Source organism: Peromyscus californicus, unplaced genomic scaffold (genome assembly GCF_007827085.1).
Source record: "Peromyscus californicus insignis strain IS unplaced genomic scaffold, ASM782708v3 Scaffold_4__1_contigs__length_199733344, whole genome shotgun sequence".
In the NCBI taxonomy this organism is placed as follows: domain Eukaryota; kingdom Metazoa; phylum Chordata; class Mammalia; order Rodentia; family Cricetidae; genus Peromyscus; species Peromyscus californicus.
This window is the reverse complement of record NW_026294562.1, coordinates 192,658,324-192,681,379: the sequence shown is the minus strand read 5'-3', so window position 1 is coordinate 192,681,379 and position 23,056 is coordinate 192,658,324. Positions and strand designations below refer to the sequence as shown.

Sequence of the window (23,056 nt, the reverse complement as noted above, 5' to 3'; positions counted from 1 at the left end):
GCAGCGTCCTCCTAGATCCAGTTCTGGTCTAGGCTGGCAGCGAGCATGTGGGGAGGCTGTGCAGAGCGGGTCCAGGGCAGCCTGACAGCTGGAGCTGTGTGGAAGGCAGCCTGAGAACGAGTGGGAGGGACGGGTCTCAGAGGGGCGGGGACACACAACCGGAAACAGCCGCTGGGTGCTGAACATTAAGTGAGTGTAGGGGAAGAGCGGAGAAGTGGGAGGAGTTAGTGGGGTGACGTAACGGAAGCTGTGAAACCCAGGGAGAGAGAACTGGGAAGTGGAGTGGAGAGCCAGACAGAAGTGTCAAGTGTCCATTTCTGTAGGAGCTCGGGACCCTGCACGGTGGGGAACCGCGTTGTGCAGATCTGGGTGCGGAGGACACGGCGGGGTGTCGCGGGGACACGAAACCTCCCCGGAGCCGCAGTCGCCGCGCGGGGCGGCCTGGGAAAGTCACCAGTCAGCAGCGCAGTGGCGGGAACCGCAGCCCGGCGGCCCTGGAACCTCCCAGGTCAGAGGAGCTGCGGGCCTGGGACACGGGAGGGGAGGGACCGGGGGTGCGAGCAGTTTCTCTGCTGTTCATAAGGAAGCCGACTCCGAAATTCTGCTGTGGATGTCTTTCCCTTGTCGGTAAATTTTAGGTCATATGAACTGGACTAATCCTGATTCTTTTTTTTTGATCTTCATTGCCAAAATATTATACAAATTATGTAGTAGAATATTGAATTTATGTGTTGATATTTGCAAACATGGTTCTTTTTGCGACGGTGGAAAGAGCAAAGCTCTTTAAATTTGTGTTTGTCCAGGCTAACTTCCATGTTAAACCACTTTCCTCTTCAACAGATTAGCATAGAATTAGGGACTTGGACTTCCAGAGAGCTTTTATATATTGGTCATGAAAAGAACGCCTGTAAATGTAATTGAATCGGAAAGTATAGTTTTTGCAAGTTGCAAGGTTATGGCTGTAAACATTAACATTTAAAAGTAAACTTTTTATCCACCATATTATTTTTTCATCTGACACGTATGCACTCTGATGTAAATACAATCTTCTAAAAAATGTCTTTGACAAGCTTGGTGGCACACACCTTTAATCCCACCACTGGGGAGGCAAAGGCAGGTGGACCTCAGTGAGTTGGAGGCCAGCTTGGTCTCCATAGTGAGTTCCAGTTCAGACAAAGATTCGTGGTGACACCCAGTCTCAAAAAAAAAACAAAAAACAAAAAACAAAACAAAAACAAACAAACAAAAAAAAAAAACGAAAGCATAGAGCCTGGGGAAGCACAGTTTGCTTTTTTATGGTATTAAGTCATAATATTTTCTCTGTTAGAAATGGCATTATAAGCCACGTGGTGGTGGTAGGCACGCCTTTAACCCCAGCATTTGAGGCAGAAGCATTGGAGTTCCTTGCCAGCCTGGTCTACAGAGCAAGTTTAAGGACAGCTGGGGCTACACAGAGGAACCCTATCTTGTGTGGGTGGGAGGGGGGAGAAAAAGGAATTGAAAACATATTAGAAAGCATCTCTTAAATAATTATAATCACTCATCTACATCAGAAAGATATCTACAATGGTCTTTTGTCTCCTTGGTCAAAGAAAATCTCTCTGTCCCTAGACACATGACCAAACTGTTTTTGGTTTGGTTTGGTTTTTTGTTTGTTTGTTGTTGTTGTTGTTGTTGGCTCTTGTGTTTGAGATCTGAATTCACTGTCTGGCTCAAAACTGACCATGAAGAGCAGGTTAGACTGGAACTCATAGTTCTACCCACCTCTGTCTCACCTTGACTGACATTAAAAGTGTGCACCAACACAACCTTTATAACTGTTGTTTCATTTTCTGGTGTGTGGACAGCCAGTGGTGTGACTGTGGACTTCTCCCAGGAGGAGGGGCAATGCCCCGACCCTGCCCTGAGGGCTTTGTACACAGAGTGGATGTTGCAGAATTGCAGCAGTCTGGTTTCTGTAGGTGAGAGCAGTTTGCCTGCAGTCTCCCTTGCTCCTCCTCAGGATGTCTTGACACACTAAGCTGCAAGTGTGTGTCCCCTTGAGAGATGTGAAGCTTCTTGGGTCTATGATAAATTCAGAATGTCACTAGTGTGTGATATTTTCATCCCAATCATTCAGTCCCATTTCTGCCCCTAAGATTTGACTGAGGTGTGAGTGAAAGTGGCATTCAAGTTACACTACTAACTGAAAATGCTTTCTAATTGTCTTCAGTATTCTGACATTGCATCACAATTGGGGAATCACTTGTATGATGTTGTATTTAGTTTTCTCTTTATCCACTGAGCACAATACTGTGTAAGAAATCCAGGTGATTCCTGAGCAATCTCTTTCTCTTGTGCAGGGCTCACTGGTCACCCAGACCTACTCACCTGTGGAGCCGAACAAAGTGGCCTGGAAGGAGAGAGGAGACAGTTGCTAAGGATCCAGGTATGGTGGAGACATTGGTGAAGGAGTGGAAAGGGGACTAAGTGAATGTGGAAGTGGGACATGAATTCAGTTTTGCCACATTCTGTTTCACTAAAAATATTTCCGGAGAGTTCCACTAAGAAAGATCTCCTCAGGATTTTCCTATTCTAGGCATGAGAAGACTTCCTTCAGAGAATTTACTCTTCCTGTGAGTGACAGTGGTTGTAAGTTCTCCTCCAAGATCCATTACTTCGATAACTGTACTGAAACTGGCTAGGTGTCCAGTACCAGGCATGATTTCCCTCTTCTTGAGAGGGTCTTAAGTCCAACTAGTAAGCTGTTGGTTACCACCTAGTTATGTGTGCCACTCTTGCACCCTTAAGGCTATCATGCCGTGCAGATTATTCTTGTGGTTCATAGGTGTCATAGCTGGGCAGGACTGTTGGTTGGCTCCTTCCTTTGGAAGCTTGAATGTTGCCTTCTGGTACCATGAAAGCTGATCCACAGGAGGAAGGTTTTAAGTTCTGACCTATCCCGAGTCCTCTGAAGTGCATGGCTTCTTCAACAGGAACTCTCCTTCTACCTCTGAGAGGCAAACCTGGGTGACAGCAATAGGCTACAATGTTTCGGGACTCTCTTAGACAGCTGTGACCAACAGTTTCAAAATAGGCTTCTCATGCCTGTGTTATTGTTTTTGTTAGAAAATCTATGGCTCTTGTGGGATCATTATCAGCTCAGGTGGGAAATTTTCATTTACATTCTAAATGTATATGCTTACACAAACTTATATGTATTGTAGGCATATTTGGTGGATGAATAATCGTATGATTCCTTATGACTTTTTAGACATCCTTGCTGTTATTTTACCCTCCTCCTTCTGTTCATATCTGTCCCTTCTGCATAGTTAAATCCTCACCCTGTTTCCCATTTCCCCCTTCAGACACTTGTTCCCTGTTACTCCATCTCTATTACTCCCCCACACCCCACAGTAATCTCTTCTTACTTTTCTGGTTACTGCAGTCACTCCAGGTTGTGTACTCACATCTGAAGATTTAGAACTGCGTATGCAAGAGAACATGCTATGTCTCTTTCTGGGTCTGGGTTGCCTCACTCAAATGACCTTTTCTAAGTCCATCCATTTAGCTGCAAAGCTCATGATTTCAATTTTCTTAACAGCTGAATACTATTCCATAGATTATATGTACCACATTTTCACCATCCATTTTCAGTTGAAGGTTATTTAGGTTGTTTCCATTTTGTAGCTATTGTAAGTAGAGCAGCAATGAACATGGCCAAGCAAGTATCAGTGAAGTAGGATGTTGAGTCCTTTGAGAATATGCCAAGGAGTGGAGCAGCTGGGTCATGTGCTAGATTTATTTAACTTGAGGAGATATTTATTTAATTGAGGATACTCCATATTGATTTCCAGAGTGGCTAGATATTTTGTTGATAGGGTTTTTATTCCCTATGTTTTTGTTTCTGATGATGCTCTTGGATAAATGGTAGTATTTTTCTTCCTTCTCTGTGAGAATTAGTGGTTTGCTGTCTTGCCTATGGATGATTACTTCCCAGTTCTCCTGTATTTATCTATTCGTCACATGAAATTTGTTTCCTGTCTTGTAATACACTTATGTCTCCATCAATTATAAGAATTTTTCTGGATGCAACAATATTGGTTTTGGGTTTTGTTTTGTTTTGTTTTTTTGGTTTTTCAAGACAGGGTTTCTCTGTGTAGCTTTGACCTTTCCTGGAATTCACTCCGTAGCCCAGGCTGGCCTCGAACTCACAGAGATCCGCCTGGCTCTGCCTCCCAAGTGCTGGGATTAAAGGCGTGCACCACCACCAACCAGCGTGCAACAATATTGTTTACGGTGATTTTCTCTTCAGGCTTTGAATGTCGTCCCATGCTCTCCCAGATTTGGGATCATTGTTTGGATACTTGATCGTATTCTGTTGCTTGGGTCTTTCATGTGGTTTGACATTGTTCTCTAACAGCTTTCACTATTAACTTTTGCCTTTTCCTTTTGACCCCTTACATGAAAGGGCAGCAAGTCATCTATTCCTTGTTCCTGAAGGAGAAACTCAAAGCAAAGAAACAGAAAGAAATGGCTGATTCTCCAGTAAGCATGTCCCAGGTCAGTGGTCATATCCACTATTTTTCTAGGAATGTTATATATTCAGACATTCTAAGCCTTTAATTTTCTGCTTCTGAATTTTTTAATTTTTTTATGAAAAATGTTCAAACAACAACAATAAAAAAATCACACACCAAAATTAACCAGACCTAAAGAGTATACAACTCAATGTACTTTTATGCAGTTAGAGTAGTCATTGGAAACAGAAACTCTGCAGCCTCAAAGGGATTTTATAAATTTTTCTATCAAATATATTTTTATGAATTTATCCACCACAAAAAAAAAAAAAATCTGTGACAGAATTAGAGCTAGAAAGGCACTTAGCTTTATATTCTTTTTCATACCTGGTGTTTATTACCTGCATTCAGTCCCTGATAATTAACATTTCTTGTTCTCTCTTCTCCATGTTCTACTGTGCCCACACATACTTTTTTTCCATATACACATATTTTTGGCTAGATTCTGCATATGAGGAAAAATGTGATTTCTTCTTTCTGACACTATATGACTGCACTTAATATTACATGTTTTGAGTCTATCCATTTTCCTGCAAATTTTTATTATATGTTTCTCTTCAGCTGTATAGTATTCCATTTTATATGCTTACCATTTTCATTATCCATTGACCTGTTAATAGGCAATTAGGTTGATTCCAATACTTTGCTATGGTGAATAATGCAGCATTGAACATGGGGTGTAAATATCTCTACATTGGGGTGTGGAGTTCTCCGGTTATGTTCCCAGGAATGACGTTGTTGGGTCATACATTAGTTCTCTCTTCAATTTTTCTCAATAACCTCCAAACTGATTCCCACAATGGCTGTATTAATTTACACTCCCCCACATATACCAACAGTTAATAAGGGTCCCTTTCTCAAAACATCCTCCTTAACATTGGTTGTCAGGTTACTTGATGACAGCCATTCTGCTGGGGTGAGACAGTATTTCAAAGTAGTTTTTGTTTGTGTTTCCATGATGGCATTTTAGAGATCCTGAACACTTTTTGCAATATTTATTGGCCATTTGTGTATATGTCTTTGAAATTTGTCCATTTGGTTCATTTGCCCATTTGTTGACTGGCAGTTTTATTTCCTTGGTATTTAATTCATGTAATTGTTTATAAATTCTAGGTATGAGCCCCTATCCAAAGTGTCGCTGGTACAGATTCTCTCCCATTCTGTGAGGTGTCCGTGTGCTCTACTGATTGTTTCTTTTGGTAAACAGAAACTCTTTATTTTTATGTAGTCCCATCTGTTGATACTTGGGTTAGTTCCTGTGCTGGTGGTTTTCTTTCTAATCCATATGTTCTTGCCCATCCCAGTATCCTGATGGGTATTCCCTATGTTTTCTAGGTTTCTGTGTGTTTTCTGGTTTTAAATGTTTTTTATACATTTTGAACGGATTTTAATATAAATGAAAGATAAGAATCTAATTTCATTCTCCTGCTGGATCCAGTTTTGCCAGCACCATTTGTTGAAAAGGCCATATTTTTTTTTTTGAAAATAAGTTTTTATTGATTCATTGTGAATTTCACATTATGCACCCCAGTCCCTCTGTATCTGCCTTTCACCTTTGTAACGTCCTCCAAAGGAAAATTTAAAAAGAAAAATAGAAAAGTAAAAAAATAAAAAATACAATAATGATAATAATAATAAAGAAAAAAACAAGCAAACAAAAAAAAGAACACTTTGCTTTTCCATCTTTCCTGCCTCTCCATCATCTCTTTGTCATTTGTCTTGTGGCCTTGGGAGCTGTGCTGTGTCACTCAGTAGACTCTTTTGTCCATACGCCTTTACTTGCAAATGATCATTGTATATTGGGTAAGTCAAATTCAGGACCTCTAGATTCTGGTACACCATCAGTACTGGACCATCACCAAAACGTTGTCTCACATCATGGAACATGTTGATCCTGAGACTATGGTTCCACAGGACCAATCCCTTCACTCATTCCAGCAGGTCATTGATAGGGTAGATGTTGGGGTATGCCAACTTAAAGCACTGGATGTGTGCCTGGGAGGTAGCTGAGTTCTCCAGGCCTCAGATAATGGGTGGGGCCAGCTTTCCAAATTGTGTGTTGGGGGTGGGGCTCCACTATGAATGGCAGGCCAGGGTCCTTAAGCCTCTATCCCAGGGCCTGTGAGGAGCAGGGCCAGTGAGGGGCATTGCTGGCTCAGCACAGCCTTTGGACTTCAACAGGCATGGTTTGCATGGGCTCCTGTAATAACACAGGCCATGGACATCAACACAGGTCTCAGCTACAGCAGGACCATGGACCCAGACATGGAAAAGGCCATATTTTTGTAATGTGTCTTTTTACCTCCATTGTCAAAGCTTTTTGATAGCTTTATGGTATTCTTTCTGGATTCTGTATCATATTCTGTTATCCTCTAGTCTATTTGTATGACCAAACCAGGCTATCTTTATGACTACAGCTATACAATATAATTCCATGTATCTACACCTATAGTATTTTTCTCTACTCTGTCCTTCCCATATTAATTACCTTTTCCCAGGGGCTAATATCTCACATGAACTTATGACCTGTAATTTTGAAAGTATTTCCACTTCAACACATGAACAAAAAAATATGTTGATGCCTAATTGCTATAGAGGATGAACTATATCTTTATATATTAGTGACTGAGGACTCCTGCGGAATCTGTCACATTTTCTTGAATCATGGTTATAAAAAATTGAGTATTGAGGCTGGCTGTTGGTGGCTCATGCCTTTAATCCCAGCACTCAGGAGGGAGAGGCAGGTGGAGCTCTTGTGAGTTCAAGGCCAGCCTGGTCTACCGAGTGAGTTCCAGGATAGCCAAGGCTACACAGAGATACCCTGTCTCGGAGGGAAAAATGCATATTGAAACACATGGAAGAGTTGACACAACACCTTAGCAATATGTGGAATTAAAAGAGACATATCTTGGTTTTTAGTACTAAATAATATTTGGGTCCTACTACTAAAAATTTAAGCACACTAGACAATGTAGAACATAGCTTGTACCTGTGGCTTGAGCCTACCATGAAAATGATGTTCTTGAGTGTAGATTCAGATTGTAGTCTGTTTGTATTTCTTTTTGGTGTTTAATATCACAACAGTGATGATGTGTCCATGTGTTTGTTGACACCTGCTATCTATTTTTCTCAGGAGAATTGCTTCTCACATCACTCACTTGGTTAGGGGGCTCAATAGTAACTTCCCAAACAGAGATCAGGTTTTTGGTTTTCATTTTGTTTTTTGAGACAGGGTTTCTTTGTGTAGCTCTGGCTGTTCCTGGAACCAGCACTGGAGACCAGGCTGGCCTCAAACTCACAAAGGTCCCTCTGCCTCTGCCTCCCAAGCACTGGATTAAAGGCATGTACCACCACACATGGCCTGAGATCAGTATTTTTTTTATTTCTTTTTCTTTTTGTCCCAAACCGGATCCCACTGTGCAGCCCTTTCTTGCTGGGACATGTTTTATAGCATTATGTGGAATGCATCAGTGATAATGTCTGGAGAGCACTGACTGATTGATGTGCATAAGCCATCACATATGTTGCAGAAAGAACAGTCCTCATGATTGCCTTCCTCTAGTCAGTTCCTGTGAGAGTCATGGCTCGACTCCCCTGTGCTGAAGCTGTTTTAAAGTGGAGATTTGAGGAATGGGCTCTGACCTGCAGGTTTGCATTTCCATCCCTTACCCATGGGTCAGAAAGAATAAAGGAAGAATCATAAGCACTACTAACCTGAAATCTGTTAGACAATACAGCATAAGTACTAAAAAGGAACACATTGAGGACTACAAAATTCAAATGCAATAGCTCAGATTTTCTCCTGAGCCATTCTTTGAGCTATATGTTTGCAAAACACTGAAAAGTGACAATAATTCCCATAGAATTTAATATCTTCATTTACTTACAGGAAATCTATGTCACTTCTGAATTATGTTACTTCACAATAACTACACTTATGTATACATACTTAGCTGCAATTTAAACATTATTTGACATGTTTTTGGACTTCCCTCAATTTTTACAACTCTTTTGGAATGAAATATTCTTCAAATCTTCTGAAATTGCCATTTGTCTAAGTTGCCCAATGCCTATTTCCTAAGAAAATTTTAGATTATATCAAATGTGGCTGATGCAGATTTTTCTCTCTGCACTAGCTAAATACTCTTATAAAATATTCATAATCTACTTGATCTTATATATTAATGCTAAAACTGATAGTAGACAGTGTTATTACACTCTGATTGTGGAAAAAAACAAAATGCTTTGTCTATAAAGTCAATCATAAATTCTGCCTTCCATACATGCCCCTTTTCTCTTTAATAGAATGAAATTGGATCTAGAGTTTAAACATCCCAACTGAGCCTGTTATAATATAGTCATATAAGGCCCAAGTACACACAGAATTGATTTGTGTCAGTATTTTAGCATGGTCTACAGGTCCATCATTTAAAACATATTTCTTCCTCACAAATTTTCCTTCTGAGACTTGTACACTATGATCCTGTGCAACATAACACAGGATCCATTACAGATAGATAACCCTAGCTGTGTGTCTTGTTACAGGGATATGCTTGTAAGACTATTATGTTTTCACAGAGTTGGAACATTCATTGTAGAATGTGACTACATTAGAAGTCATCTTTTTGAGTAATTATTTTCGCTCATCTACATCCCTAATTTCCTCAACTCTCCTTATATCCAAGAAAGCACTCTGCCCGGGATCATGTGGTCAAACTGGACTTTTTCATTTCAGGGTCTGTTGACTTTCAGGGATGTGACTGTGGACTTCCCCCAGGAGGAGTGGGAATGCCTGGACTCTGCTCAGAGGGCTTTGTACATTGATGTGATGTTGGAGAATTACAGCAACCTGATCTCTGTGGGTGAGAACATTTTGCTTCTAGAGTGTATAACTCATCCTTTCTATGAACTGACTTCATAGGTTATAAACTCTCTGTTAAGCTGTTTTGGAAACAATGAGAAACTAGGGAAATGTTTGGTAGTAGGAAAGAACTTTTTCATGCTATTCAATTTTTTCTTTCCATTTTCTATGTTACAGGTGTCATGCACCACTCATTTTGGTTCTTCAGTGCATTCAGAAACTTAGTATGGTATAATATTTATACTCATGTCTTAAAGCGCCATGTCCATAGTTGTAGCTGACATGGTTTTAATTGTGACAAAAACTCAAGATTTACAAACTTAAAATTCTGAATATGCTGAAGAAAATATGCTGAAAAAGTATGCTGAAGATTCTGACAGGAAATAGCAATAGGAAATCATTCTTAGATTTATAGTAGAATATTTTAAGGTGTGTTACTTTTGTTTATGTTGCATTTGTTTAACTCTGTGAAGCTGCACTACTGTGCCTGTCTAAAGCACAAGATGGATGGTCTAATAAAGAACTAGCCAATAGCAAGGCAGGAGAAAGGATAGGCAGGGCTGGCAGGCAGAGAGAGTATATAGAGGGAGAAATCTAAGAAGAGAGATCTAGCAGCCAGAGGAGAAGGACTCCAGCGGCCAGCCACCCAGCTACACAGCAAGCCACGGAGTAAGAGTAAGATTTATAGAAGTAAGAGAATGGGAAAAGCCCAAAGTAAAAGGTAGAGGGGATAATTTAAGTTAAGAAAAGCTGAGTAGAAACTAAGGCAACCTAAGGCCAGGCATTCATAATTAAGAATAAGCCTCCACGTGTGACTTATTTGGGAGCTGGGTGGCAGGTCTCTCAAAAGTCTAAAATACCAACAACAACAACATAGATTCCTCTACTTTGTGTTCTTTTCATGAACTGATCACAGTACTGTCTTAGACTTCTGTATTCTTTCTAAAAATTTTATCATGGGTCATGGGCTACCTCACAGAACACATGGATTATTGTATGCAAGGTTGGCCTGGTCACCTGTTCAGAGCAAATGAGATTGTCCTGGAATGTGGAGAGGAGAGAGTAAATACTGTAGTAGAATATTTTAAGGTGTGTTACTTTTGTTTATGTTGCATTTGTTTAACTCTGTGAAGCTGTGTTACTGTGCCTGCGTAAAACACCTGATGGTCTAATAAAGAGCTAGTCAATAGCAAGGCAGGAGGAAGGATAGGTGGGGCTGGCAGGCAGAGAGAATATATAGAAGGAGAGATCTGGGAGAAGAGGATCAAAGAGCTAGCAGCCAGAGGAGGAGGACTCCAGGGGCCAGCCACACATCTACACAACCAGAAAGCCATGGAGTAAAATAAGACATACAGAAGTTAGAGAATGGGAAAAGTCCAGAGGCAAATGATATAACTTAAGGAAAGCTGGCTAGAAACTAAGCCAAGCTAAGGCCAGGCATTCATAATTAAAAATAAGCCTCCATGTATGAATTTATTTGGGAGCTGGGTGGCAGGCCCCTCCCAAAAAAAAGAGTGAAAAACTACCAACAATAAAACACAACTAGGGTAGGCTAGTAAATGAGCAGGACAACAGTAATGGCTTCCAGTGAAAGAGAAAGCAAGAGCTGAGAATGTTTTGGCTATATTCAATTCCACCTGAAAAGAGTCCTGATCATTAACTGACTGTAGTGTCCTGGTCCCAGGATGCATCCTGTCTGTTGTAACTGTTAGAAGGCATTGTGTCTATGGCACCTGAAATATGGTGACAATACTAGTACAAAATGAAATTTTATTTGACAATGCTGACATCAGATTGGAATAATTTTACAAAAATTTAAGTCTAAAGTGAGTCCATGAAGTGGGATTATTCTTTAATTGTCTTCCTTGCATGTATATCTTCTTATTACATCCTTCATTTTCTTCCCAGTGGAAAATACACAGACATCTTTCTGGGAGATAATCCTAGGAGCCGGTGGACAGAGTGGACTTGAGAATAACCCTATGAGGAAAGTTAAGAAACACAGCAGTGTGTGGAGGTTAGAAATAAGCAATAGGTGCCCATGACAGCCCTGCCTCAAATGGTCTAGAGCCTCTGGTGCCTGGACGAATACTGTCTTTGCATTCATTACTTTTCAAGAATCTAATGCCTTGCTTTAGAAAAATAAAATAAAATAAACCCTTTGATGCTTTTAAGTAAGACTTTAATCTTTAAAGAGATTGGGTCTTCTGAACAGTATTTCTCATTGCTTATCACTTAGTAAGTACAAACACTTGTAAATCTGGGATTGGATTAAACTCTTTATCAATTTCTGAGATGAAATATTTAAAAAGAGATGTGTGCCATTAGACATTTTTGATAAGGAGGAGATATCCATTACATCACACACCCTTGAAGGCTGTGAGGCTGTTTTTATGAGAATACATAAAATTACACTGAGAGAAAAATATTTAAGTAGTTGCTGGTTGACTTATCTTAAGAGAGATCTTAGAGACAGTCTTTTATCAGATGTTTAATCTTAGAACAAGCCCTATTAATCTGAACTGTACTCATTTCCAGAGAACTTTTACATATGTGATCCTGTCCATCAACATGTGAAGACTGAAAAGGAGTCTTGTCAGTGTAATGAGCTTGGCAAAGTGCTTCATGACCCCTCCACAAGTGCATTTTATAAAACAAGTGAAACTATGGAAAATGCTAATAGCAGCAGATGCAGTAATCACAGCGATGCCTCTATTGACTCATCAAATCCACATAGACATGAACACATGCTCCCTGGAGAAGAACCTTGCAAATCTAAAGACTGTGAGAAATCTTTAAATTTGTGTTCCAACATTACTCAAGATCAGAGACTCTTCACTTCAAAGAAAGAGCACAGGCAGGGAGAATATGATGACTATTTCAGCTCTACATACAGTCTTTTGCAACAACCAATCTACATTGAAGAGACACCACACCAATGTGAGAAATGTGGGAAATGCTTCAGAACTGCCTCACACCTCTCTGTACATCAGAGAATACATACTGGAAAGAAACTTTACAAGTGCAACAGTTGTGATAAATCCTATAACCAGTGGGCAAATCTTAAAACACATCAAAGAATTCATACTGGGGAGAAACTTTACAAATGCAAAGAATGTGGAAAGTTGTTTCCTCAGGCCTCAGCACTTAAAAGCCATCAGAAAACACATACAGGAGAAAAGCCTTACAAATGTAAGGAATGTGACAAGTCCTTTGCCCACTGTTCCAGTTTCAGGAGACATCAGAAAATCCATACTGATGAGGAACATTGTAGTTGCCAAGAATGTGGCAAGGTCTTTCATCAGCTTTCACATCTTAAAAGCCACTACAGACTTCATAGTGGAGAGAAGCCTTACAAATGCAATGAGTGTGGTAGATCCTTTCCCCACTATTCATCTCTTAAATGGCATCAGAAAACTCATTCTTTAGAGACATTTTATAAATGCAAGGAATGTGGTAAGTCCTTTCTAGAAATATCACATCTTAACAGGCATTACAGAATCCATACTGGTGAAAAACCTTACAAGTGTGAGGTATGTGACAAATCTTTTACCGTGAATTCAACTCTTAGAACACATCAGAAAATTCATACTGGAGAGAAATCTTACAAATGTAGGGAATGTGACAAATCCTTTACCCGGGACTCACATCTTAGAAGACATCAGAGTGTTCATACTGGAGAGAGACCTTACAGTTGTAAAGAATGTGGCAAATCTTTTACTACATGCACATATCTTAGAGAACATCAGAAAATTCATACTGGAGAGAAACCTTACAAATGTGGAGAGTGTGACATGTCTTTTATCCAGCGTTCAAATCTTAGAACACATCAGAGAGTCCATACTGGAGAGAAACCTTACAGATGTAAGGAATGTGGCAAATCTTTAACTACGAGCTCAACTCTTAGAGAACATCAGAAAATTCATACTGGAGAGAAACTTTACAAATGTATGGAATGTGACAAATTCTTTACTCATAACTCACATCTTAGAATACATCAGAGAATTCATACTGGAGAGAGACCTTACACTTGTCGAGAATGTGACAAATCTTTTACTACATGCTCATATCTTAGAGCACATCAGAAAATTCATACTGGAGAGAAACTCTACAAATGCAAAGACTGTGACATGTCCTTTCTCCAAATTTTTAGTCTTAAAATACATCAGAAGACTCATACTGGGGAGAAATCTTACAAATGTAAAGACTGTGACCTATCTTTTAATCAGAGTTCAGATCTTAGAAGACATCAGAAACTTCATACTGCAGAGAAACCTTACAAGTGTCTGGAATGTGACAAATCTTTTACCTACATGTCAAATCTTAGAACACATCAGAGTGTTCATACCGGAGAGAGACATTACAGATGTAAGGAATGTGACAAATCTTTTACTACTTGCTCTTATCTTAGAGCACATCAGAAAATTCATACTGGAGAGAAACTTCACAAATGCAAAGACTGTGGCATATCCTATATCCACCTTTCAAATCTTAGAAGACATCAGAGAGTTCATACTGAAGAGGAAAATACTGTTGTAAATCATGTGACATAGCATTTATATGGTATTCTCTACTTACAAGCCCCAAGAGTATACATTATAGAAACAAAGACAAGAAATTTGTGAAAGCCTTTAATGAAGTTTTAAATCTTACAAAATATCACAGTTTATATTCAAATAAAATTCTGCAATAGTAACTGTGAATTATTTTTAATTTGTGTGGGTGCTTTGTCTACAAGACTTTCTGGGCACTGTATGTTTGTCTGATGCCTGTTGAGGCCAGAAGAGGGTATCACATTCCCTGAAGCTGGAGTTCCAGACAGTTGTGAGCTATTGTATATGTTGAAAATTGAACATGGTGCTCCTCTGGAAGAGGAACCAATGCTCTTACCCTCCAAACCATTTATCCAGCCCCTGGGAATAGCTGTAGTAAAAAACATTTATCTTGTTCAACATCCAAAAATTGATAATAATACCAGGCATGGTGCTGCATGTCTTTAATCCCAGCACTCAGAGGCAAAAGAATAAAGATCTCTTGAGTCTGAGGCCATCCTGGGCTACATAGTGAGTTCCAGGAGTGCCAGGACTACATAGACTCTGTCTCAGAATAATAATGACAAAATTACTAACAAAAAATGTGACAAACTCTTTAGTTTTCTGCTGTGGATATTGCTCTGTGTAAATAAAATGCTAATTGGCCAGTAGCCAGGCAGAAAGTATAGGAGGGACAAGTAGAAAAGAGAATTCTGGGAACAGGAAGGCTGAGTCAGGAGACCAGCTGCCGCCATGAGTAACAACATGTAAAATACTGGTAAGCCATGAGCCATGTGGCAAGGTATAGATTTATAGACATGGGTTAATTTAGGATGTAAAAACTAGATAACAAAAAGCCTGCCACGGCCATACAGTTTGTAAACAATATAAGTCTCTGTGTGTTTACGTGGTTAGGTCTGAACAGCTGTGGGACTGGTGGGTGAGAGAGATTTGTCCTGACTCTGGGCCAGGCAAGACTGGAAAAAAACTCCGACTACAGTTTTCCTTCTAAATGTGCTGTACATCACAAAATTCATAGTTCTGAGAAACCATAAAAGGTACACCATATATAATCCCTATATCTTGCTGTTCATTGTAAATTACAGTCACCAAATGCATTGAATTTATAAAATCCTTTACCCATAAAAGAAAACACAAGAAAATGCTCTAGTAAAGTCTCATTTTTTGTTCACTTTCAAAAATCTTATGCTAGTGTCAAACCTTACAAATAGCAGAAGGTGAGACACTGTAATAGAGAGAAGCTGTGCATGTGACATCACAGGCATGACACTAACAGTTTAGAAATCCCCAAAAACTCTGGATGGTGGTCCCTGTCTTTGTTGTAGGAATTTAGCAGAATGTAAGGGGTAGATATTACAATGAACAGCTATTTTATAGGAGTAATTTGACCTAGAAGAATCCTTGTGGAAAACAGTGATTATTTGCTGAAGGGGCATTGCAGCCATCCCATGACTTTGGTTACAAGACACCTTAGACACACCTGAGGATCTTGTGTTATTGTGTATTGCAAACAATACATAATAAAGAACGAGAGTCATGGGGGCATGTGATGCTCTCTTTTAGTAAGACGTATAAATTAGATTATAGATCTTGGTATGAGGAAGTACTTTGTATAACTTTCAATAAATAAGCCTTCGCATGGCTGTTCAGTGTTCAGTCGATCAGATGAGGTCCGACCTTCCTGCTGCCATAGAGGCCTTAAAATTTCATGCCTTCTTTCTTCAACTGACCCATGCTACAGGATGCACCCTAGCATTTGGTGACCATGGTGTAGGGTGTGAGGAAAGAAGTGTCCAGACACCCCAAGACTGGAAGTAACATATGTCCATAGTAGTAGTCGAGACTCTAGGATAGGGCAGGAACATGGAGAATTTAAATTCTCCCTCTCAAGTGTGGCAACAAATAAAATGACTCCTGAGACAAAGGATAAATCCAGGAAAAAGAATCTTCCCAGTAGAGAAAGAAAAAAGAAAGGAAGTTTAAAAAAAAATGTATCTTCAGAATAGAGAAATGTGAAGGAACGGAAATGAAAACAGAAAAATTTTTCCCTCAGAGCAAGAATGACTCAATATTAAAGGTCATTATATGGGAAATGTTTTTTGTTTTTGCATAATAATAATAACTTATCAATGGTCCCTTTGAGGGAGAAAGAAAAAAATTAAAACAAGTCCAACTTCTTTTTAAAAAAAAAAAAATCCGGGCGGTGGTGGCGCATGCCTTTAGTCCCAGCACGCGGGAGGCAGAGGCAGGTGGATCTCTGTGAGTTCGAGGCCAGCCTGGTCTACAGAGCAAGATCCAGGAAAGGCGCAAATCTACACAGAGAAACCCTGTCTGGAAAAACCAAAAAAAAAAAAAAAAAGAAAAGAAAACAGTTCCAGTCAAAATACTAAGCCAATGCTGTTTGAATTTCCAGAGGTATTATTCAGTGTATGGAGGATGTTCTCCTCTCTTGATTGTCTAATTAATGTTTAAATGACTGTTTAATTTTCATAGTAAATGGACTAAACACAAAACTCATGATTTTAAACTGTAATATTGGGTATGCTCTTATTTGTTTATCATTTCATTACTGAAAATATGGATCTGCTCTTTAAGTTGCTTTCTGGAAATTACTGGTTAGATTCTATAAAATGTAACTTATTAAATAATGTGATTACTAAGGTAAAAGTTATAAAAATTAATCTCTTACTGATAAAGAGCTGGTAGTAACTCTTTAGGAGAAATCAATAATACATACTGCAAAAGTAAAAGACTTCAGTTCATAAAAAGAACTGAATGGATTCTTCCCAGCATAGTGAAAAGAGCACCTTTTTCTGGGGTTCTTACATTCTATACTGATGCAAATAAATTAGGACTGGCTGGTTATACAGCAAGAAACACAAGTAAAGTGATTTGAAGTCCATATGATTCCATTAAAACATCAGAGTTGTATGCAATTCTAATGGCTTTATTTGACTCTAATGAATCTCTTGATATAATTACTGATTCTCAATATGCAGAAGGGGTTGTATTACATATTGAAACTGCTGAACTTATTCCTGATAATTCAGAATTAACTTTATTATTTGTACAATTACAACAGACAATCTGAGAAAGGAATTGCCCACTTTATATTACCTATATTTGGTCCCAAACTGGAATGCCTTGGCCATTAGCAAAAGGAAATGGAGAAATTGATCAAATATTAATAGAAAATTTATTAGAAGCTTCAGAATTTCATAAAAAATGTTGATAGTAAAGGCTTGAATAAATTTTCCATAACCTGGCAATAGCTAAAAAGATTATAAAAAATTGTCCTAATTATTCTTTGTATAATCAAATTCCTTTACCTACAGGAAGTAATCCTAAGGTCACTCAAAGAAATGAAATTTGACAAATGGATATATTTCATTTAGCAGAATTTGGAAAATTAAAATATATTCATCATACTATTGAAACATACTCTGGACTTCAATGGGCATCTGCCTTAAATTGTCAATAGGCTGATTCTGTAATTACACATTTATTAGAGACAATGGCTAATACAAATTAAAATTGATAATGCTCCTGCTTATGTTTCCAGTAAAATAAAATATTTTTACACATTATAACATAAAATACACACACACATACATATATATGTATATGTTGAAAATCTAATTTCACTCTAAAAGAGATGTTTATAAAACAAAAGGAGGATATAAGGACTCCCAAAGATAAATTACATAATGCTTTACTAACATTAAAATTTTTAAATGCTAGTGAGTCAGGGACAACAGCTGATGAAAGGCATTCGACCATAGGAAAAAACTGCTGAATTAAATATGACTGTGTACAACAAGGATGCCATGAGATCTTCATGGAGAATGGGGAAGTTGTTACAATGGGGTTGAGGTTATGCTCATGTTTCTGCAGGAGACAAGAAGTTGTAGATACTATCAAAATTAGTTAAATTAGACATGAACAAGAGAAGTCTCCCAGATGCCTTGGCTGCTGATATGGATAGCATATCTCTAGGGAGAAAAATACAGAAAGCCTTTAAAGCAAACAGCTGATCTCCGACATGGGGACAGCTTAAGAAATTGGCTGAAGAAGGAAAAGCAATAGTTTGGCTGGCTTGGGAACCTTTGAATGCTACAACATTGTTCCTTGCTATGCTGTCTGTGGTAACTGTACAGGTAACAGGGACCAATCATACCTACTGGGCTTATATTACCAATCCTCCAGTTAACAAAGGGGTAGTTGTGGAGATGTGGATATTTCTGTTGTGGTCAATGAATGCTCTTGGCTACCTGCTCCTTATGACCACAGAGGACCTACTAAGCCTGAGGGAGAGAGTAAGGTAACTACTGTTTTTCTACCATCACAGCAGCCGCACCTGAATCTACTGCTGTTTCAGCCAGTAACTGTGATTCCAAAATCTCTACCCCACTTCTCAGGAAATGGGCAGGCAGGCCTTCTACATCCCACCAGATCTACATCCTGCCAATGTCACCAAATGTAGTTTTTAACAAAATCTCTATCATTCTATTTACTAATAAAGACTCAGAGTCAGAGGCTGGGGTGAAAACCTGCTAGCTCAGAGAGGTTGAGGAGCAGCTAGCTGACCTTCCCTCTTTGAAGGGACTTCAAAAAGTGTCTCTTCCACCACTCCAAACCAAAAAGGACCTCTACACTCAAAGTCCCTCCCTACTACTTCCTACACATTTCTCTATCCATTTTCTGGATGCCCTCTGACTCTCTATGCTTACTATCTGTAAACTAGTTGTTGACCCCACCTCCTGACCCAAGATTGATTTTATTTAATTAATGCAAATGCAAACTCAAGATTCACAGTGTGATCATATATCCCAAAACAGGTGATTACAAATTATACTGTGGGAGTACAAGGAAGTCCTATTTGTATGAATAATGGAAATCACTGTCTAAAAATAACTTTTCAAATTTGGCTGTCTATATTTAATCATAATACTACCCAGGATTTTCATAATAAATTTTATATGCTTTATTCATCTGGTTTTAGAGGACAGGAGATTAATGCTGCTAGTTCCATAAATCTACTGTCTTGTGAGACACATGTTACCAACAAGGAATCTGACTGGGTACTTTGGCAATAGCGTAATGGTAAGAAACCTCGAGAGATTACTGAGTTTTCCAAGGAGACATCATTGATTGGAGTCCTTATAGCTTCCCTCAAGAAAAATATTCTCAGTCAGAATTAGGATGGCAGAAGTATAGTTTTAATGGAACTGTGGAAATTACCTCTATTGTTAATGAACCTATCCAATGGCATGGAGTTGGGAGGTCAGGCCCTATGTTGCACTTTGGCAATTTAGTTCAGACTAATTTATGGAAACTGGCAAGTGCCTTACACCCTCTTAAAATATGAAAAGGAATATAAAAAGTGAAGGACATGTTTGATAAGAACTTTACATCTCTAAAGAAAGAAATTGAAGAAGATATCAGAAAATAGAAGGATCTCCCATGCTCATGGATAGGTGGGATTAACATAGTAAAAATGGCAATCTTACCAAAAGCAATCTACAGATTCAATGCAATCCCCATCAAAATCCCAACACAATTCCTCACAGACTTGGAAAGAAAAATACTCAACTTCATATGGAAAAACAAAAGACCCAGGATAGCTAAAAGAATCCTGTATAATAAAGCAACCTCTGGAGGCATCACTATCCCTGACCTCAAGCTCTACGATAGAGCTATAGTAATAACAACAGCTTGGTACTGGCATAAAAACCAACATACAGACCAATGGAATCGAATTGAAGACCCTGACATTAATCCACGCACATATGAACACCTGATTTTTGACATAGAAGCCAAAACTATACAATGGAAAAAAGAAAGCATCTTCAACAAATGATGCTGGCATAACTGGATGTCAATATGTAAAAGATTACAAATAGATCCATATATGTCACCATGCACAAAACTCAAGTCCAAGTGGACGAAAGACCTCAACATAAATCCGTTAAACTGAACTTGATAGAAGAGAAAGTAGGAAGTAGTCTGGAACGCATTGGCACAGGAGATCACTTCCTAAATATAACATCAGCAGCACAGACACTGAGAACAACAATTAATATATGGGACCTCTTGAAACTGAGAAGCTTTTGTAGGGCAAAAGACACGGTCAATAAGACAAAAAGACAGCCTACAGAATGGAAAAAGACCTTCACCAACCCCACATCTGACAGAAGACTGATCTCCAAAGTATATAAAGAACTCAAGAAACTAGACATCAAAATACTGAACAACCCAATTTAAAAAATGGGCTAGAGAGCTAAACAGACAATTCTCAAAAGAAGAATCACAAATGGCTGAAAGACATTTAAAGAAATGCTCAACATCCTTAATCATCAGAGAAATGCAAATCAAAACGACTCTGAGATACCACCTTACACCTGTCAGAATGGCTAAGATCAAAAACACTAATGACAGTCAATGTTGGAGAGGATGTGGAGCAAAGGGAACACTCCTCCACTGGTGGTGGGAATGCAAACTTGTACAACCACTGTGGAAATCAGTATGGCGCTTTCTCAGAAAATTGGGAATCAATCTACCTTAAGACCCAGCCATACTACTCTTAGGCATATACCCAAGGAATGCTCAATCATACCACAAAGATACATGCTCAACTATGTTCATATCAGCACTATTATTTGTAGTAGCCAGAACTGGAAACAACCTAGATGCCCATCAACTGAAGAATGGATTAAGAAAATGTGGTATATATACTCAATGGAATACTACTCTGCAGAGAAAAACAATGACAGCATGAAATTTGCAGGCAAATGGATGGAACTAGAAAATATCATCCTGAGTGAGGTAAATCAAACCCAGAAGGACAAACATGGTATGTACTCACTCATAAGTGGATACTAGATATAAAGCAAAGAACAATTAGACTGCAACCCATAGAATCAGGGAGGCTAATAGCAGGGGGGACCTTTGGATGACTGTGGCTTATAATAAGTTTTGGTTTTACTCAATTACTGGGCAAGCCTCAATTAAACATTTCACTATTAGGATAAGAATTTATACTGTATCAAGCTGATAATAGAAAAATAAATAAAAATGAAAAAAATGTAAGTGTAATGTAAAGTTCTAGTACTTGAAATCTATTAAGGATAATAAAGAATGACAGATTAATAATTAGTCATCTATAACAATCAAAAAATATGAAAAGGAAAGGTAAATGTTTATGATGGTAAGTATACTTTGTCCTTTAGATTAAATCAAAATCAGACGTTTATAGCATGTATACCATTACCTAAAATATTATACAATGGCACCCTAATAACTATAGTATCATGTGTGAATGTTGTACTCTTCATACATGTATTAATGCTAGTATGTTATTGGATGTCACTTGCAAAAGATTAAAAAGTCTTAGAAGAAAGTCAGCAGTCTGGATACTGGTGAAGCTATCAAGGCCATGGCAAGACTCACTTCTGCAGAGTCTAGTCCAGAAATGCGATGAAAGAATATTAAGATATTAAGAATATTAAGATCACATTGGATAATTGGACTGATTATTGCTATATTTGCGGGAATTATTGCTCTGACAGCTACTGCTCCAACAGCTTGGATTGGCTCTTTGAAAATAAATTAAAACTGTTGAGTTTATTAGTGACTGGCATCAACATTCCACAGAACTTGGAGCTCAACAGAATAAAATAATGAGATAGTTAGTGAAAGAGGTGACTTGACACAAGCTGTGCTACTTTTGGGAGATCAGTTAAAGACTATGAAGGAAAAAATTAAAATGTGATTGGAATATTAAATTTTATTGTCTAATGAAGCAAGTATGATTGGGAAAAGGTTAAAATGCATTTGTTGAGACACCCTAATTCTTCCTTAAAAACTTGTGATTTACAACAAGAAATTAAGGAAATCTCTTCAAATAAGTTGCCTGATATACCTGGGATGGATTTTATGAAAAGCCTTACAGATGCCATAGCTTCATTTAAACCTATGCATCACTTTAATAGGTTTCTTATCCTAGTGACTGTTATACTTGTTTTTGCTGTAATAATTTTACTGTTCTTGATCTATCTACATAAGACTATGAGACAGCACAAAATAGAAAATGTGCTCTTCACAGTGTGGCTACATAATCATCAACGTAAATAATTTAGCTTAAACAAAAGGGGGAAATGTTGTAGGAATCTAGCAGAGTCACTGCATCTAGGGTAAACATTAGAATGAATAGTTTTTTTTTTTAAAGAAGCACTTTGTCCTTGAAGAAATCATTCCAGAAAACAGTGATGGATTTCTGTGAATTATAGAATTGTTTTTCAGAAGGAGCTTTACACCCTTTGCATGACGTTGGTCACAAGATGTTTCTTATATTACTGAAGTTCTTACATTCCTGGATACTGAAAATGGTATGCAAGAAAGACTAAAGTGGTGGGGGTTTGATGCTTTCCTTCAAAATAAAAACCCATATAGATTAGATCAGGAACTTTGGTATGAGGAGCTTCTTTACTCAAAAAAACTTTGTTTAAAAAAATCAATAAATATGCTTCATACCAGTGTTCAAGGTTTAGTTCATCTGAGTCTGGACCTCCCTACTGCCACACAGGCCTAAAAAATTCATCTTGGAGTGACCATCTTTGTAGTGATACATAAGTAAAGCCTTTATTCCTGGCTTTCAGTGAAATGTATCATAAAGCCTTTGTGTCTGACTTTGAGAGAAATGTTTAAGGAAAGCCTTTGCTATATTTAATCAGTAGAGACTGAGAAATTATTTTGAGGATGTTTAAACCTTCAAGAAATGTTGTTTCTCTGGAAAGTCTGCACTTGGTGCTAGATGAGAGCTTGCAGCTGTACTGACCTTGTCCATAAGACACTCCTGGAAGACCTGGAGCTCTTACCTTTCAGTATGGCTTGCCATAATCAAAAGAGACTGAGATTTGTGTGGGTTTTCTCCTCTCATGGGCAGCAAAAACAAAATGACTTTAGTGTTGGAACCTTTCCCAGCCCCTGTTAACCTTGTCTGTGTTCAAATAAAGTAACTGGAGTAAGCTAGATGGGGGGGGGGTTAGTCTTTTCCAAGAAGGTTGTACCTCTCTGCTCCTTCA

At 38.5% G+C, this 23,056-nt stretch overlaps 1 protein-coding gene across 4 annotated transcripts; it reads left to right on the top strand.

Annotated features, from left to right (window-relative positions):
• Window positions 1-337: 337 nt before the first annotated feature.
• Window positions 338-14,116, top strand: LOC128095687 (zinc finger protein 54-like). Of its 4 annotated transcripts, none has more exons than XM_052714889.1 (5): window positions 338-508; window positions 2,343-2,428; window positions 4,451-4,542; window positions 9,295-9,421; window positions 11,959-14,116. In XM_052714889.1, exons 3-5 carry the CDS (start codon window positions 4,513-4,515, stop codon window positions 13,971-13,973), a joined length of 2,172 nt encoding a protein of 723 aa, XP_052570849.1. In that variant the 5' UTR covers window positions 338-508; window positions 2,343-2,428; window positions 4,451-4,512; the 3' UTR covers window positions 13,974-14,116. The 4 variants fall into 4 exon arrangements, with proteins under 4 accessions (XP_052570849.1, XP_052570848.1, XP_052570846.1 ...); XM_052714888.1 differs by having other exon boundaries at window positions 488-508; window positions 4,456-4,542; window positions 9,312-9,421; XM_052714886.1 differs by having other exon boundaries at window positions 488-508; window positions 4,456-4,542.
• The last annotated feature ends 8,940 nt before the right edge of the window (window positions 14,117-23,056 follow it).

What these genes read in the sequence shown, in the direction of transcription:
- LOC128095687 (XM_052714889.1), top strand. Translation starts at nt 4,513, where the DNA reads ATGGCTGATTCTCCAGTAAGCATGTCCCAG. An exon ending in CTCCAGTAAGCATGTCCCAG is followed by an intron (nt 4,543 to 9,294) that starts GTCAGTGGTCAT and finishes TTTTCATTTCAG; the next exon opens with GGTCTGTTGACTTTCAGGGA. An exon ending in CAGCAACCTGATCTCTGTGG is followed by an intron (nt 9,422 to 11,958) that starts GTGAGAACATTT and finishes ACTCATTTCCAG; the next exon opens with AGAACTTTTACATATGTGAT.